Below are 19073 nucleotides of genomic sequence, written 5' to 3' on the forward strand. Positions count from 1 at the left end.
CGTTGATTCCGTAATAATTGGTGTATTTTATATTTTATGCCTCAATTTAAAAGATTACTTTCTTTTGGAGGGAAATTTCATTGATAAATCTTTTATCTGTTGAATGAAAAGAATAAGAACTGAAACAACAAGTTTGGTGGTTTTTTTGGTTTTTTTTTTTTTTTTTTTTTTTTGCCTAGCGTCAGCAGTTCAGTTTTCCATCTATCTTTATCTACGGGCATACATCTAGTGGAAAGACTTATGTGATGCAAACTCTTCTAAACACCTTACAGGTAAGAATGTTCACAATGGATATTGAATTTAGAATTTATTTGTAACAGATGGTCCCTCAAACTAGCTTCTACTTTCTCAAAATGGTTTGTTTCCTCAGCCATTTCTGCCTTCTTGATTCTTCTCCTCCACTTAGTGTGTGATGAACGCATTGCTCTTCTCACTAGTGCACTTAGGATAAAATGAAGTCTTACGTACTGAGATATAATATAAATCATAATAACTTTTCTAAAAAAGTTTAAAAAAAGAAAAAAAGGAGCCAGATTTTCTTCAGCTTGTTCCCTTGACTTAACCTGAAATAGCTCCAGTGACAAGTCAGTACTCTTATGATGATTCCAGTTCAATCTGAGAGTCACTTACACTATACTTTTTTCAAATCTTCTTGTAATTCTCCTTTAAACTAATTTTACTTGTATATGTAAAGAGTGAAAGATTATATGAAGAACAGTGAGAAGAGTTTGCAGTAGTGGAATTTTGTTTTATTTGTTTTGTGTTAACAAACTCAATTAAATTCAGTTAGATGTGTATGATCTATTTAAATGTCTGCCTAAGAGCATAAAATTAGTAAAGCTGTTAAAAGCATTCAAAGCAAACATACAAGCCATACATCTTTGCTGAAAAAAAGAAGTGAATCTGAAATGGTGAAAATCACTGGCTGAATACCAGGCAACTGCTGTTCTTTCTGATATCGATAGTTGTTTTTGCAGACTCGAGCGGAATGTTTTATTCATTGCAGTAAATTTGGTTAGTTCTGATCTGCCCTCTTATAGAAGCAGGAAAATCTGAAACTGAAAAAAGAAACAATGCAGGATTTCTAAAGTGTTGGAGCAATGTTGCATAGGAACAATTGATTTAATTCCTGAACAATGAACGATTATTCTTTTGCTTAATGAATCAGCTCTAAATGGGAAAAGTCTACTGATAGCCCTTTTTAATATTATATTTTCAGAACCTGTTTGAAAATATGAGTTTTGTGCACTTTAATTTATTCTAGATCCTCCAAACACAGCTTGATAGGTATCATAAGTTAAAAACCCTAAGAAACAGGATGCCATTCACAGTTTCTAATGTAATAAAATCAATTCTCCACGTGTGTTGGTGTTTACTAAGCTTGGCATTGCCAGGCCTTTTGCTGGTGGGATGGATCTTATTCTCCCATGCCAGTACTGTTGCTGTTTACTCCTGCATGAGCATCACTTTCAGAAATGGTAGAACTGTGTATTCTCTTTCAGCCTTGCCGTCTGACATAAACTTCCTTTGGATTCCTGCTGTTAGAAAACAGTGTAGGAGTAAGTAAGAAGGAGGACTTATGAGGAGGACTTATAAGGCAGATGTTGTTGGAATATGTGAAGTGGAAACTACTGAGAATTCATCGTACAGTTTTGAATTTGAAGCCTTACGTTTCTAGGAAGCTGGGACTACAAACTGTCTTCCCCTCAATTGTCAAGGAAGAAAACTACTTTAATGCTGTCCACTGGGGGATGAGTTATATCTGTGATAATTGATACTGGAATTGCTATATGTTACCAACCTGAAGTAGGAACTTTGTCACGAACAGACTTATTTCAATTGCAAGGGCTGCAGGCAGAGAAACCTACTCTTTAAACATCATGTGAACATCTGAACTACATAGACATAGTGGGTCATTGTGGCTGAATGCATGTTTCTTACAAAAATAGTTCTTTTGAAGAATGATGTAGAGAGGTATGGCCTTAAGTCCATTTCAGTCCCTCTCTGGTTGGTGCTGGCAGAAGCCAGCAGCATTAGGTTCTTGCCACTTTTGTCTGATCTGAATTCTCTCAGTGCCAGGCGGCACACAAGGCGCGAACATCGTTCTTCCACTTTGATCGGTCCGCGGCTGCGTGCTCTGGAGTCAAGGGCCACAGCGCAGTCTTCCACCGGTTTCCCCCTCAGGACATGACCAATCCAGCTCCACCTCCTCCTCCTCACTTCGTTACCGATTTTCTCCATCCCTGCCATTTCTGATGCTCGTCGTTTCTGCAACTTTTTATTTTTTTTTTTCCGGGAGGAGGTAGTTGGCCTCCTGCCCAGCCCCCATGACTTGGAGGGCCTTGCCACTTTTGTGGCCCTTCTTTTTCTGTTAGCAAATGTGTATATTCATGCTAGTTTTATTCCTTGTTCTAATTTTTCCCAAAACATTTTTTAAGGTCCTCCTAAGTTGAAGGGTGTCATCACAGAAATTTCCATCTAAACCTGTTAATGCCTATGTTTTTGTCAGTCACGTACCTCAGGGATTTAAATCCAATGACAGGTGCCTGCTTCATGCCTAAACCATAAATTTCCACTTGTGTGTTCTCATAGTCCTGATGCTTTCGATTTGTCCAGAGCACACTTATCATATATCTGCAGGACTGGGTTTTATGCAAAAATCTGCTTCATTAAAAATTCTGCAGAGGGAGAAAGGTGGAAGACAGTGGTCATGATCCTCTTGCATGCAGTAGCCTTTCGTGCAATGCTCCGAACACTGCGCTACCCACTTGCAACGTAGCCAAAGATGCGGCCAGACCCTGGCATGGAATAGGATTTAAGCAGCAACTGTTTCTGCAGAACTTCCCGTTGCCAAGTATAGGTGTCTCCTACAGAATGTGGTGGTGTGAATCACATCTGAGGCACCCAGCTTTGCTTCTGCTATGGAGGTGCAGCACTTTGAATAGGTGTTTTTGGAGATGTAGCCTCTTTCTTTTAATAGTGTTCAAAATCAGAAAGCTTTTTATTACACGCTGTTTGGCTGGATTGCCAGCATATACCCACACTTTCCCACATCTGCTGAATCATATGCCATATATTGTATTTTAAGTACAAAGACGGTAATGAAGTCCTTAGATTTTTTTTTTTTGTTATAAAAAAATAATATATATATACACATATATACACACTCCTGTATCAGAAGTTTAATTTTGCAAGTAATGCATATGTATCCCAGTGACTAATGTTTTCCAGAGGTTTTAATGTTCAGTGTCAAAAAGAGCATATGCCTTACCAGAGAGTATGGAGATATGCAAAAAATATATTTCTTAAAAATAGAGTTGCTAGAAAATTACCTTTTTTGCCTTATGGAGGTTTGAATACTGGTACTGTTTTGTAGTCTATAGTGTCTTCTATTTATAGACAAATGCCCTTAACTTTTCAGTATTACTAAATTGGTACTTACAAGTACATTTTATGGATTGCCATAAAATGTATCTCATACTCTGCTTTTTTCACATGCTCTTTGCTCTGAAAAGATCTGGTTTTCTAAAAATGTTATGCACAAGTAGGCTCATTACACGTGACTGACATAGAATTTTACACTTCATCATTTGTATGCAGTGAATGCCAAAAACATTCAGAGTAATTTCTGTGCTTCTGGATTATTTACTTTGTAATGTAAGTTTGAGAAGTTCTTGTTTTTTAGACACTGTAATCTGTAATAGACTATTTTCCAATACTCTAATGTGTTATGATTGTCTAACTTTTCTTTGAACTAAATGCTATTTGGTTTTCTTTATATTGCTCACAATTTTTAAACATAGTTAGAAGATATACTGTGTGTTTCAGTTTTTAAACGTAATTAGAAGATGCACTGTGTTTCGTATGAGGATTCATCAGATCTATCTTCACTTTGTGATATATAATATTTTGACTAGGTACATAAGTAATCATTCTTTTTTGGCAAGGATTTTTGGTTTATGCTCTATACTCTGTTGGCAAGGTGTAGTTTCTTTCATTGTCTCATCTGGAAGAGAAGACTGATTCTGGAATATTTACAATGAAAAAGCCAAATCAAGTTGTATCTTTTTTTACTCCTCTTCAGCTTCCTCATGTGTTTGTGAACTGTGTGGAATACTTTACTTCACGACTTCTTTTAGAAGAAATTCTCATCCAGTTGCAAAGCTGTTCTTCTGAGACAAAACAGACTTCTCATGTGCCTTGTGAGACTTTCAATGACTTTGTACGTCTGTTTAAACAAGCTGTTGCAAGTCGAGAGCTTAAAGATCAAACATTATACATTGTAAGTAATTTAATGTTCCAGTTTCATTTCTGTTAAGAGGGTGTGAGTGATTGTTATCGATAATTCATATGTGAAATGTGCGCATTACAGAGCAGTTTTCACAAAATTCCTGTGTGGACCTCATTCAGAATCTGTTGATAGTGGTTAGTTTCTTTCCGTTGGTTTGCTGGCTTTAGATGAGGTTCTGTATTTTTCCTTGTTTTAGAACTTTTTCTATACAAAAACTGTATAGCATAACTAATAATGAACATAAATTATACTGCATATTTAAATCGAGTATGTAATAGTATTACAAAATCTTTAAATATAGAGCGCTTGTATTTGTTTTATAATTAGTAAGTCATGCTTATCTGTTTCCTTGTGAAGACAGCTTCACAAATGAGAAAGCAAAGATGGGAAGAAAGGCAGAAGTGAACTATGGAGCGTGCAAATGACAAGAATTGGTTGGCTAGGATAGGTTCAAGTTAGCAGTTGTGTTAAGGAACTAAAATGCATAATTTCCTCTGTAAAAGTACTGTTGAGATCTTACATCTTCAACTACACTTGTGGCCCTCGGAGACAAGAACTGTAGTGTTAAGATGGAAAAAAGATTGCAGTGAAAAATTTGATGATATGCTCAAGTGGAATCAACAGGCAGACTGCAGGAAAAATGATCAGAATTTCGATCACAGGAATGATTGAATCACTGTAGTACTAGAACACTAGGGTTTGTTGGTTTTGTTGTTTTTTTGGTTTGTTGTTTTTTTTTTTTTTCCCCCCTGTGATAATCTTAACTACATAAAGGAGTCAAAATTTGCAGTTATCTCTAACAGCATTTATCGTGCCAAGAGGTGAACATAGAAACAAATTTCAGGCATACAAGAGGTCTGAAGAAAGGACATCGACTTCTCAGAACTACTTTTTTTTTCTAGCTCTCACTTGGTTGAACGAAATCTATTATCTTAAAAATAGGAATGCCATAATATTAGTGATGTGTAACTGTATATATACATTGTGGACGTGCAAAAGATGTAGACTGAAATTTCAGCCCAGCAGTAGGAATTAAAGGGTTTTTTACAAGAGGTGAAATTGATTGTTTAAGAAAACATGAAAGTGGTTCAAGATTAAAAGGTTTATGACCCAGTGTGATCGCTTTGCATGTTTCTCACAGCAATCAACGGGCACACTGCTTTGTTTTTTTTGCAGTCAAACAAGAAACTCATAATTACACTCACCAGTCTTCATTTTGTTTCACAAGTTAAAGTTAAAGAAGTTTTATTCCCATTTAAAAATACTTAACCACTGAGTTAAATAACTTCGTATGATGTTTATTGGAAACAGTACTATCTCATAGTTTCCTACAGCTCAAGAGGTTAATACATTTGACATACTTATTAAAAATTGAATGAAGAAAAACATGCACCACTACTTACAATAGATAAGAAGTTATACATAGATAATTCATTTTAATTTACCGTCACGAAAGTGGTATTAGCATCCTTCAACAATTCCATAAGAGCAAAATTTATCACTAAAATAACCTTTAGAGAATTTCACAAAATACTTTATATAGTAAACTTTTACTTTCAGATTAGTATTTGGATTAAGAAACTGTTCTACATCACTAAGGAATGCTTTATGTGTTATATGAAAATTAGTATCACTCAGAAAATTAGAAAGTTCTTGAACAATGGTTATATAGAAAACAAACCATTAGATACCTAGAAAGGTTCAATTGTATCACATAAATAGTTGCTGAATCAGAAGAATTAAGTATTAAATTAGCATTTCGGTTCCGTTCTGCGTGGGAATAGACAGGAATCGGGGAAATCAATTCATGTATATTAACCTGTGTCATCTGGATTTATTGTAGAGTGGTTTAAATTGAGACTGATGGAAGACCAGCATGCTAGTAACATAAACTGGCAATGCTCATTTATTCTATTTCATTTTGGTAGTAAATAATGTAATATTTCAGCCCAATTAACTCAGAACAAATTAAGATAAATGTTTACTTTCAAGCAAAGGAGTCTAAATGTTTATCTTCACCCAAGCATGGGTGCTGAATGCTTGTGATTACTTCCGAAAAATGAATTTATTAATTTTAACTACCTGAAAAATTGGAGCAGATATAACTTGTAGTCATTTATACATTTACAATATTTAGCACTTTACAGAAGTAACAAGCTGTGGTTTTTAATGTAAGTCAGCAGACAGTTCTAAAATGTATAGTTTTTAAAAAAAGCTGAAGGGTGACAAATGTATATTAAAACTAAAGAATAAAGTGTGGATTTATAGGCCTGTGGCTAGGCTGTTTCTGTGAACTGCTTGACATATTCCACAAGCCAGGGTCACAGTATATTTTATCTGCTGTAAGTAGAAACTCTGGTTTGTTTCCCACTTACGTAAAAAGATCTACTTAGGTCAAGACCTTAAAGCTTTGTGTTCAGTAGCTGCATGTCACTGCGTCCAACAAGCAGTATTTTATTAGTAAAATATGTAGCCTCTATTTGGTCAGTAACGCAAAGCAGTCTTCATTCCTGAAGTCATTTATTATATGAACCAAATACAGATGTCAATATAAAATCATATGTTGTGTTGTGGTTTTAAATAAGTTCCCAAGAAGTGTGAGCTATTATTGCAGAGATACTGCTCTTTCCTGTTTTTTTCCTGTATGGTGTGATTTTGAAATACCATTTTCATAAAATGTTTCTTGGTTGTCCTCATAAAGTTCTTTTTCTTACTGTGGGCACAGAACTGATAGATGTCTTAACATTTTGGTGTGAGGAGGAAATGTAAAAGGATAGAAAAATATCATTTTCTAGGGACTTATAGGTTTGGGGTTTTTTTTCAATAGCAGTAATTCAAAAGAAGTAATGAACTTCAGAATTTAGATTTCTATTGTAAGTAGTAAATAAAACATAAAAGAAATGTGTTTCTGTTATGGTTTTTTCATTCCTGTCAAGATTTTAAGTGTACTGGGAATACAATTTTTTTTTTTTTTTTGCCAAAAGAAAATCATGTATGTTTTCAGGCTCCTTTTTTTTTTTTTTTCTCTCTAGGCTCCAAAATGTTAAGTTGTTTAGATAGTGTTTCCTGTTTAAGCTGTACATATGCTACATATCTGCTACTGCTCTGTGAGGTTTGCTTACAATACAACAAATCCTGTAAATATCTAGGCTGCAAATTATGGCAAGAAAAGTTTCTCACAAAGTTCAGTTGTGTGAATTCCAGATGATAGCTAACTTTTTGAAAATAGGAGCTCTTATTTGTTTCTGAAAAATAATTTCATAGTGGGAAAAGATAGCTCTCCTACAGTAAGCATGTTGATATATATATAGTGCTACAGTACTACATATAATCTTTAAATATAAGAATTTTTGACAAAAATTGAGGTTTTAATGGTTGTTAATGATATCATGGCTTTGTCACTGATATTCTTGACTGGTATACTCACTTCTTAATTCTTACTGCCATAAGGCATGAAAATGTTGCTTGCCTGGGGATTATACCTTTTTTCTTAGATGACAGAGCTGCTTGGGCTTCCTGGAAGCACACCTGAAGCAATTATCTCTCAGATGTTGCCTGTTTAAGGCGGTCTTGATTGTTAGGTGGTTTCTGCTGTCTAAGAGCCATTTGTGAAAGCAGTTTCCCGCAGCTAAGAATTAAGTCCATGTGAGAATGGAAGTTGACATTGTCTGTATAATAAGATCATTGTTCTGTTAAAAGGTACTGGATAGAGCAGAGCAGCTGAGGGAAATGGAAGCAAACATCCTGCCAGCGTTTCTTAGGCTTCAAGAGTTGGTAAGTGTCTGGAAAGAAATTAATGTATGTGTCCTGTGTATTGAAAGTAACTGAACACGTGGTATCTGTCCATCTGGGCTCACAGATCAAGATAAATGGTTCTTTAGATGAGAAAAGTTGCAAAATTAATACACCCCCCCCAATCAACTGGCAGTGGTGAAAACTAGAAAACAAACCAGAATTTAAACATTGGCAGGTTTTTCTTACCATGTTAATTTTTTTTTTTTTAAATTCTGTTTAATAGTATCTTGTTTTGTGATATCTGATCTGTTGTAGATTCTTTTGAGGCTGGTGTCAGATACATAGCTGTCTTTTCTAGAATATTTTTGCTTTTAAGAAGAACGTAAAATTTTCCTACTGTTCATTTAAAGTTTTATAATTGCAGAAAAAAAAATGTTGGGCAGACTACAGTCTATAAGGAGAAGCTTCAACATAGCTCCTATTAGCTTGGTACAAATAAATCAATAAAATCCCTTTTAGAGTTTGTCAGATGTTTGTGTGGGAATCCAAAGTCTGCTTCTGAGTCAGCTGCTGATTCAAGAGAGCCCAACCACATTGAGTGAATTCAGCATCGGAAGCATGAATTTGCAACTCAGGAAACATTTGTTTTCCTCAAGTTTCTCCTGTGTGAAACTTCACAACATTGCACGGTGGCTGGCTTGAGGATGGTCAGTAGACCACCAGCTATTTAACTGTGACTGGAGCTGCACAGCTCAGCAGCTGTGAATGTGCTTTGTGATGGCAGAGAGTTTTTACACTTCTACTGGAATTGCGCCACAGAATGTTTCTGATTGGAGTAAACCACTATAACTTTCCCTCTCTCACTTCTGAAGTATCAAAGCTTATGCCTTGGAATAAGGAAAAATGGTGCATTCTCTGAAAAACTGAAGACAAAACCAGAAGATGGTGGTGCTTTGAAATGTCTGAACATCTAAGTAGCTGAAATTACACTTATCTCAAAGACTTTTGTGTGATACTCTTAATCTTCTGGTGACATTGATTTCCTATTTACTGAATGAAGACTGATTCACAGCTGTGTTCTTAATCCTGGCAGCTGGTGCATTTTCTGGCTTTTTTTGTCTGTTCTGCCCATGTTCTGGATTTTGCTGCCACTGAAGCAGAAACAACCTGTCTGACAGAGAGAAAGGAGGAAAACTTGGGCCTATGATTGCTGTTCAGGGACCAAAAAAACATAGGCTAAGACTTAAATATGCTAGAAGAAACACTCTCAAATTCAGAAGTAACCTCCAAATAAGTTTGTCAGCTTTCCTGAATGCTGAGATTCCAGTTGTTTAAAAACTGTATTCTGGACTGAGGCTTTGTAAAACTGTTGTGCAGCTGATGTTGCAGAGGAACATTGTAGGAGCAAATCTACTGCATCACTTCCTTTCCTGGAGTGAAAAGAGACAAGTAACTGCATTAGTGGTGACAGATTTCATGGGACTGGGAGATTGTTGATGAAGAATGGGTCATAGGATGCTTGATTTCTGTGAGGATTATGGTGGGAAGTACTTAGATTTTTCATATTGGAAGGTCTGTCAGGAACTGAACTGAAAATACCCTAGTTCTGTTGTCAGCTAAAATACTAGGAAATGGGAAAGGAACACAATTGGAAGAAATCTACAGAAAGTTGCTCTCTCATTAAAAGAAAAAAAAAGTTCCATAAAAATGGGGAAAGAAGAAACACTAAAGAATATGGGCGGGTGCCATTTTGGCAAGAAGTGGGAAGAGTAAATAAAAGAAGATTCTCCCTGAATTTCAGGGAAGGGGAATAGCATTTAAACTTTTCTTTCAAGTCATTCACAGCTCATATTAAGCATTGCCAATTCAATCATGTTACTTCCTTTTATTTTCTTGCGGAGCCTCAATAGTTTTGAAATATCTTGAAGAACCATATTTAAAAGCATCTTTTGTTATGCAGAATTTTTGGTATGGTTGCAAAAACCTTGCAAAAAGGAAGAATGAAGCATCATCTCCACAGATAGTTAGCTTCATATTAAAGAGCTGATGTATAGAAGGGTGACCAAAATAAGGAATGTTTTTTTAATATGAAATGTTTTGTTATCTGTTGACCAAAACATCGAACTCAAGGCAAGTATATTGTCAATAAAAACTGGGTTAAAAAGAATATGTGACTATTTGCAGCCATTGTTGGTAACTAGTAAAACAGTAGAGTACACAGTTAACGCTATGTTTTTGTTTTGGGATGTTTTTTGTTTGTTTTTAAAGACCAGCTTACCTTTAAAATTAAGTACTAGATAGCTTGGTTTCTGAAAGCACTGAGCTTTCTTCTGCTTTTTAACTCTTCCTGTTTGTTCTGCAAGTCTGGGTTTAATTTCAAAGTAAAATGTTGTCTTAATTTTGGAAGTAAGGGATGGAATCTACTTGGTATTGTCTAGTACCAGAGCTGTATCACCCCACAAAGCTTACATGTCAGTGAAATGGCAAGGGATGCAGAGAAATCTCGTGTAATTATGAAAATCTGCAAAGTTATGAGCTTCTTGAAGGCCAGCTGAAGCTTTATTACTCTGCTAGTAAATTGTATTAAACTGTAAATTTGATGATTTTTGTAAACAGAAAAGTCACAATAATAATTTTTCTCATTGATATTGTAATCAGTGTTATTTTTTTTACTTTCTCTGCTGATCTGTCACTCTTTTTTTTTGTCCTTCCCTGTGTAGACTGACAGAAATGTGACAGTTGTCCTGCTCAGTGAAATAGTATGGGAACTGTTCCGTCCAAATACTGGATGCTTTGAGCCATTTACCTTGTATTTTCCCGATTACAGCATAGGTAAACTAATTCTTTAATCTGCTTTTTGGGGATTGAATAATACTTTGTCAAACTATCCAAATGTTTTTTCCATGTTTATCAGTATGCCTTTTACAGAATCCGGAATATGTAATAGCTATGGAATGTAAAAGTCTATATTCACACAACCTCTAAAACCCAAAACACCTCAAAGTAATGTTTTGGTTCCATTATATCTGCTGATTCTTTTAATCAGTGTAGTTTTTGTTGGATTTTTGGTTTTTTTAGTGATCATTATAGTTTGTTTTTCCACTTAACTTGTAAAATGTGGTCAGTTTATTAAGTTAGCTTTAAATAAGCAAAACTTACTTTTGTTTAAACAGGACACCTGCAGAAGATCTTGTCTCAGAATCATCCCCCAGAATATTCTGCAGATTTCTATGCTGCATATATCAATATTCTGCTTGGTGTCTTCTACATGGTCTGTAGGGACCTGAAAGAACTTCAGCATCTGGTGAGATGAGCTCCTTTAGAGTTGTTGTTTTGTTTTGGGATGTTTTTTGCTAAATAAGCTCTGAAGGTCTACGCTACCTATTTTCACCTGTTGGGATAAGGAGATAAATGTGATGAAACCTTTTATGCCTGCTGATAAGTATAGTAGAAGCAATTGCTGCAACTGCGGCAGTTTTTGAGGGACAACTCCTTTACAGGCTTGGTTTATGATTTTTTGTTTGTTTGTTTTCAATTCAGTCAGAGGAAGTAAGAGTTATGATTTTACTTTTTCAAGCAACGGTAGGCCTCACTGTGCTTCTTTTCGAGTTCTTTTTACATGTGGTTATGTGGCTTTGTTCTTATTGCTGCCTTCTTGCTCATGCAGACTTCTGTAATCTCTAAATAGCCTTCTGTTGTTTCCTGGACTGTGCAGTGGAATGCCAGGCAGTTGCTTTCAATATTTGAAGGAATAAATTCAATTACATGGTCTCAGCATGTCCAACCTCAAGTTCTATTGTTTCCTGTGTTTATTAAATGTAACTTGCCACCCAGCATTCTTTATACTTCAACTTTATGGAAAATTTAACTTAAAATTTGAAACATTTTCCTATATTATTTAGGAGTGTAAAATTTTCACTTCATTTGCCTCCTACAGAGGATTTTAAGGTAATGAAGCTGCTACAAGCCAGATCTGTTGCACAGTTTTACAGAAACATAGCGTATTAATTTGACTCAAAGGCCTAGAGAAGCAAGGATTGATGTAATTGTTTTTATTGTCTTTCTTTTGGAATTAAGAATAAAATAGGTAAGTCAAAGTTCCTGCAATATAGTCATGCCTGAGGGAACAAAAATAGATTGAAGATATTTGGAAAAAGGAGTTTTAACCATATATCAATTGAAGAATGTAATAGTAAACAAACTAACAGAAGAAAAATAAAAATTACTTAACGGTGACCTTTGCATAAGAAAAGCTGAATAGCAATAACAATTATTAGTTCATCAGATTATTATTTAAATATCTATACTGTGTACAAGGAAATTTTTCAAGTTTGAAGTGATCAGTGGTTATGGCCAGTGAACAAATTGGTGCTGGTGAGATGATCTGAATGTTCTGCCTGCATTTCCATCAGGAAAACGTAGCTAAACTTCAGCTGAACTTATCTGTTAACTATACAGGTTTTATATTTATATAAGATTGCTGAAATCTGATGGAGACACAAATAGAAACTAGGGTCACAGTTCTAGACATGTACTTTAGTTGCTCTGTTTGTCAGAATAATTTCATTAGCTTTAGAGACACTGTGTGGGAAGTACCAACATTATGAAAAGATTTACTTAATTGGACCCTAAATTCTTTTTGTGCTTGGCAAGTCTCTTCTGTAGAAGGTAATGACAGGCACATGCAACTGTCTGTAGGCTTCTGAACAACTCCATAGTGTCTAACATAGACTCTAAATGTGTATGTTGTTATGCATGATAATTAATATCACATTCTGGAATTGTATTAGATTTATATGTGGAAGTTATTGCATTGAGTTCTGTGTACTAGCACAGAGATTTAATAAGGTGCAGTAGGACAAAAGGAGAATGAAATGTGAGGATTGTTGTTTTACAAAATTCTGTGTGATATTGATTTAACTATTTTAGGAAAAAATCTAGATTACAGCCATGTCAATAATCTCTCAATCTTACCTTAGGCAAAAGGAGTTTGTTTGAATATGAAATGTTAGCATGCATTTTTGGGGTTTTTTTGGTTTTTAAATAATTTCTGCTTGTGTGTGTGTAAGTATGTGTGGCCTACTTTTGAACATGGTGAACTGCTCCTGGAATGGAAAGTTTTATCTGACAATGACGGGAGTAAAAAAAGTTGATGAAAACATTTTTATTGAATTTATGATGTTTAATTATCATGTTATTTTAAAAAAAATGCAACCAGATTTTGCTGAGATCAAAACCAAATAGCCTGTGATAGATTACTTCTGTTTGTGTTTTAATCTACAGAAATGTTTTATCATTTTACAGTATAATGTTTGGAAGCAAGTGGCATAATTATTGACTGAAAAATAATTCATTGGTTTTGCAAAGTAATGAATTACACTGCTTGTTATGTTCTGTAGCTAGATCAAGTATGTAGTACCTTTTTAATATGTTGTACTTCTTTCTTTCTGTAGGCAGCACTCAATTTTTCTAAATACTGTGAACCAGTGGTCAGAGGAGAAGGTAAGCTTCTGTCTTTAATTTGAGCAGGTGTATGAGAGTGCAGGTGCCCTCCTGTGGGTTTTGTGGAGGACTTTGCTTTGATCCTTGTTGCATTGTCACTATTTCTCTGGTCACAACAGCATTGCTTATTCCCGTTGCATCCAGTAGGCAGCATTTGCAGCAGAAGCAGTAGATGATATTTGGTGGTGGTGTTTTATGGAAATGAGATGGAAATACCGTGAAAACTTGCTTCCCCCTATAAATCTTTCTCCTCACTCAACCACCAGGACTTCTGCAAAGTAGTGAGATAAGTAATTTCTCTGTCAAAGAGAAAATGTCTCTGAGAGGAGAAAATGAGAGCAGAGGTTCTCCCAAACTGTCCCAGAGTATCTCAGAATAAACCACAGAGAAGCAGCCTTGTGTGGTAGCATGTGCTTGCAAATGGATGATGATGGTGCATCATCCTAATACAGCATTTCAGAGGCAAGGTGTTAGATTTATTATGCCATGCCTGTGACTGTTCAGGTGTCAGAGATAAGAGTTTTAGTGTTGTGCGAGTTAAATGTTTAATAGAGTTGATTCTGACTTGGCACAGCAAATGAACGTGACACCCGCAAACTCTGGAAAAATATTGAACCTCATTTGAAGAAGGCAATGCAGACTGTTTATCTCCGGGAAGTATCCAGGTAATGTGGGGGGTGAGGGCTTGTTTGTTTTGTTGATGTTGCTGTTTTTAACAAGCTTCCTTTCTAAATATTTACTCTCTCAATTACGTTTCATGGCTAGTGTTTCTTTTTTGCTAGATAGAATCTTTTTAATGTGCATTTCTTTCTTGCTGTGTAATGTTAGAAATAGGGTATCTCAGGAGGAAATTTTTAAACAAAATCGTATTTGTAGCATATAAAATATTGAATAAGTAAAGCAGTAGCAGTGGGTTGTGTTCTCTTTTTCGCTGATGGTCATGCAGATAGATCCATTTTCTGTCATGTATGAAACTGCCAAGCATGGGAATCCATCACCAGAATATACAGGCACAGTTTAAAACACACTTGTAAAGTTGACTTGGCAGATCCTCACTGTACCAAGGATGCATGCAAGCCTCAGAATTCTTACAAGACATTACAGATTTTGAACATCTGTGTTCCTTAGCTTTGTTTTGTAGAGCTAGGTTTGTACTTTTACTGTGCTTTCTGACCCCTTATTTTCTTGTCCAAGGGCAAAATTTTCCTTATATGGAATTACCATTTTTGACAGCATTAAAAGCTGGTGTCCTGCTAATGGGCTGAGTTTCTCTTGGTATGGTTTTAGATTCCTTGTTTATTTCTTAAGTTGCCAGACTGCTAGAAAAAAGATGGTGCTGTTCATTTTTAACGGTAATAATCGGCTCAGATGTAATGTCTTCTCCATCTTTAAGATGAGTGATTCTGATGTTATGCCATGTAAAGAGAGATTCAGAAGTGTTTGATTTCTTTTTCTTGATACAAACATAATGGTTTCTTTCCTTCGAATATCATTGAGGCTGTAGAGTATTCTGGTAACTGAACCTGGCTCTGTCGTAGAAGTCTTTGCTAAATGTTTTGGAAAAGTGATTGTTCCTTCAAAAAGAGAATTGATTTTATTCCATATGAGGTAGACTTCACTGTACAATGCGGCATTATTCTATTTGCCTCAAATATGAATGTATACTCAATATTGATCTTCATTACACAGTCTACTCAGGATCTTCCTGACTTTTTATATTGTGTAATAGCCTACTCTAATTAGGGAGTAATATAAGATTATGATATAGAATAGCTTATGAATTGTTTCCAAATAACTAGATATCCCTCTTTACAGTTTTCTTTGATTATAAATTTGAGCTTTACTGGGTTCTTTATTATAAATTTCAGCTTTCTGCATAATAGTTCTAGGATTTACCTCTGTGTACCAGTAAATGCTTGAGGAATTAAAATGACCATATCAGTTTTTCTGGCCACAGAACTGTAATTACTCTGTGCTTCTCTTCATGTTGTAAGTTACAAGAATAGAACTTTGCTGTCGGCTGTTGTGCTACCTGAACTGAGATGAAAACGAAACTTTTTTTTTTTCTACCTGTAAAATAGACATCGGATAAAAACCTTGCTCATTAATAATTTGGTTGATCATTCATTATAATTTGAGTATTACATTTGCTGTCATTAAACTGTTTACATGAGTTTTATGGCTTATGGCTGATAAACCCTGTTCATAAGGATCTTTAAAAAACAAAACAATAAAGCACTGGTGCTTTAAGAAACCTGGTTTTTTATCCCCTTGTGGTATACAAAATGATCTACAATCATGGCATTTCTAACAATGTCATTCCTTAAGGGAAGTTTTAAAGTGAAATTTTTTGCTATTGTTTAGGAAAACGCCAAACTACTTGCAGACATTTTTCACTGACAAAATGTTCAATGTCTTCAAAGTTTTTCAGTGAAGAATGAGTATTGCTGGTTTTTTTTTATGTAGACTTCAAAATTACATTATGAAGTAATTACAGTGTTGTTCTTACTAGCATAAGCAGTTATTAAGCAGATTTAAAAAAATAAAAATTATCAGTGGCTTTACTTTTTATCCAATTCTGCATTGTTCTTGAAACTTAGAACACTATTGATATTTGCTTACTGCTAGTAGTTGGATGGAAAGAAATTGGTATTTTACAATTAGCTCGTACTCACTTTTATACCTTAATATAACATTACTTTCTGCAGTTTTTTCAAATACGTGTAGTCTGCACATTATTGAAGCTTATGTGCAAGGTAGTAAGATTTGGTATTTTCAATTATTCTGTTACAAACTGTATCCTAGCCAGTGTCATGAAATTAAAATATACATATGCCAAGCAGGTAGTTTTCTCTAAAAGACTAACAAATAATTCATCGTCTATATATTTGCATTATCTGTCTTTCAGCTCACAGTGGGAGCGCTTACAGTGTGACGACGGAGAGGCTGGGCAATTGAAAGGTATTGGATACAGTAACTCTGTAGGGGCTTGTAACATGAAATGTGTACTTTTCAGTTTGACTTGGTGGTCGTTATCTGAGAACATGTGAATGCAATCACATAGATGAGGCTACCTGTTAGCATTCAGTTATAGTTCCGGGTAATGACGTTTTTTGAGAAGGTGTTCTACAAAGGACTGTTACTGTTTTTTCCCCTAGCATATATCCTGGGAGTAATGTTTCCTAATGTCCTTTGTGGGTAAAAGCAGATTTCTTTAAATCAGTATTTCTTATTTAAGAATGAATGAAGAATGGGCTGACCCTAATGGTCAAACCTCTGTGTGCCAGCTGGCAGAACTGTCTGAGTGGGGAGAAGGGAATATTATATCTGGTGTGTACCTGCATTAGCATTCCTAAACTAAACAGCTGTCCTGTGTCCTGATTTCTTGGCAAAGAGAAATCATAGAATCATTAAGTCAGAATCGCAAGAATACTTTCTGTTCTTTCCTTGGAGGAATACAGCTTTGTTGATTTTATACTTTACATAGGCTTGAAAGTTGAATCTCAATATATCTGTCAGCCTTCATTCACAATTTGGGAAGGAATACTAAAACATTTTATTGGTGATGTCAGTCGGTCATGGTCTTCTGACCAGTTCGTAGTTTGGGAACACTTTTTCCATATTATTTATCATGACAAGTAATTTATTCTTTAGATAGTAGGTAAAATAGCCACTTATTTTAAAATTGTCTTAAGATAATTGCCCTCATCAGACTGTTTCCTATATTTGCTTTACGATCAGTAATTTTTCAACATTGTTGACCAAAGGAGTTTGATTCAAAGTGTTCTTATTAAACTCCTTTCTGTGCCCAGATAGTCATGAAATACTTTTGCACCCAACAACCCCAAAAAGGGAAACTTTATTTAAAATGCATTTTCTAGGATTTTTAGGTATATGTAGTAGGAAAAATTGTCTTGTTGGTAAACAGCATTTAATAATAACATTCTTAAAAAGCAATCATAATAAATTTTACTGTGGATGTAAATAAGCAAATAGTTCATTGCATGATGCAATATTGGCAGAGCAGAAGAATGGAGCAGAAACAGATATTTCTGTATTAAACTAAATTGTCTATATGTAAGAGTTTATTTGGTGTTGCATTTTGTAATTAACATGCAATACAAAACAATCTCTTGATTGTAAATGAAACTAAAACTGCTGCCCTTTTGTGCCTACATGAGAGGAAATTATTACTAGCTGTCATCTAGGATGCTTCTCATCATGCTGTGTGCTCTGAATCTTAACTTTTAAACATGTTTAATTCCTTGATCTTTATTTGCTGATATTTTGTGGATTAAAGCATAAGGGTACAGGTACTTCACAGAACAAGAAACCACTGAAGTGAAAACCTGTAAGTAAAGAACGCACAAGAGAGTACCTTTAGTGGTCTCCATAGTTAGACAACTGATGAAGTGAGGTGGTTTGATCATCCTCTTCACATGCATAAGCTGTGTAAAAGAAGCAACTACAGTGACAAGAGCGAGGGAATGTAAAGCAAAAAAATACAAAGTAAAAGTAAAAACAGGGAAGGAAAATACTCACTAGACTGTAGTTGTGTGTTTTAATGTGTGAGACTAATGTTAATGAAGTATACATGTAGCAGGCTAGGTCAGCTGGGTCAAGTGTAAAATTTTGAAAACATTTTCTGTAGGGAATAAAACAGTGGCTAAAAATTGTGAGATGCTGAACTGTTTCTCAGAAGTGCAGCACTGCCGCTTTCTCTACCATGCCAGCCCTGTTCCTGGCTGAGCTGTCTGGCCCAGTCTGGAGCAGCCTGAAGGTTTGGTGTTAGAGAAAAGCTTTGCCATTGTAATTAAGTACATCTTTTCATCTGCTCTGTTTGCCAGAAAAACTACCTTAAATGAAAGTAGCCTGGAATTTTTAATTTTTTTTTATTTTTATTTTCTTTTTTTTTAGGGAGATCACACCTTAGTGATCTATGAATCTCCGATGCTTCAAATACAGTTTCTGAGCTGAGTCCATAAAGAGTTCAGAATGTTGGTTTTGTTTAGCTTCGTGCCATTCCTTGTCCCTTCACTGATTTTTATATCTGTGATAATGGGATTGAGAAAGTAGCCATACTCATTTACTTACAGGAATAGAGCCGGAGAGAAGGGAAAGAAGAAGAATGCAAACAAGTCTAATTTGAAGTTTGTGGATGTTCAGAGTGGGTTTTGGTGACTCATAAACTGTTTGTTTATTTTATAGGACTTTCTGCACATACACATGTGGAACTTCCTTATTACTCCAAATTTCTTCTAATAGCTGCTTACCTTGCCTCCTACAATCCTGTTAGGACAGATAAGAGGTTCTTTCTTAAGGTAATGAGATTTTTTTCTTAGTGCTGCTTACTGGATTCCTGCATACTGAATTTCCTAGTTTAAAACTCTTTAACCATTCATTTTGGGCTCTGTTTGTGTGGTTCATTTGATTTGGTCAGAAGTTTTTCTGTAGATCACATACTGCGATTGGTAATGATCATAGTCATTATTCATGTCTAATAAGCCCAACTTCCTCTTCATGTCAAAACATGCACAACACCATT

At 35.2% G+C, this 19073-nt stretch overlaps 1 protein-coding gene across 2 annotated transcripts in view; it reads left to right on the plus strand.

Annotated features, from left to right (window-relative positions):
• Nucleotides 1-19073, plus strand: part of ORC5 (origin recognition complex subunit 5) — a gene marked incomplete at both ends in the record, with an annotated part of 73817 nt that overhangs the window by 1518 nt on the left and 53226 nt on the right. For both annotated transcript variants that reach the window (XM_082308477.1, XM_082308476.1), the window contains 9 exons: nt 180-272; nt 4085-4282; nt 7991-8065; nt 10747-10858; nt 11200-11330; nt 13480-13528; nt 14103-14193; nt 16437-16489; nt 18737-18849. In XM_082308477.1, coding sequence (XP_082164603.1) covers nt 180-272; nt 4085-4282; nt 7991-8065; nt 10747-10858; nt 11200-11330; nt 13480-13528; nt 14103-14193; nt 16437-16489; nt 18737-18849 — 915 coding nt within the window. The remainder of the gene's footprint in view (nt 1-179; nt 273-4084; nt 4283-7990; nt 8066-10746; nt 10859-11199; nt 11331-13479; nt 13529-14102; nt 14194-16436; nt 16490-18736; nt 18850-19073) is intronic.

Source organism: Platalea leucorodia (assembly GCF_965183815.1).
Source record: "Platalea leucorodia genome assembly, chromosome: 4".
Classification (NCBI taxonomy): Eukaryota; Metazoa; Chordata; class Aves; order Pelecaniformes; family Threskiornithidae; genus Platalea; species Platalea leucorodia.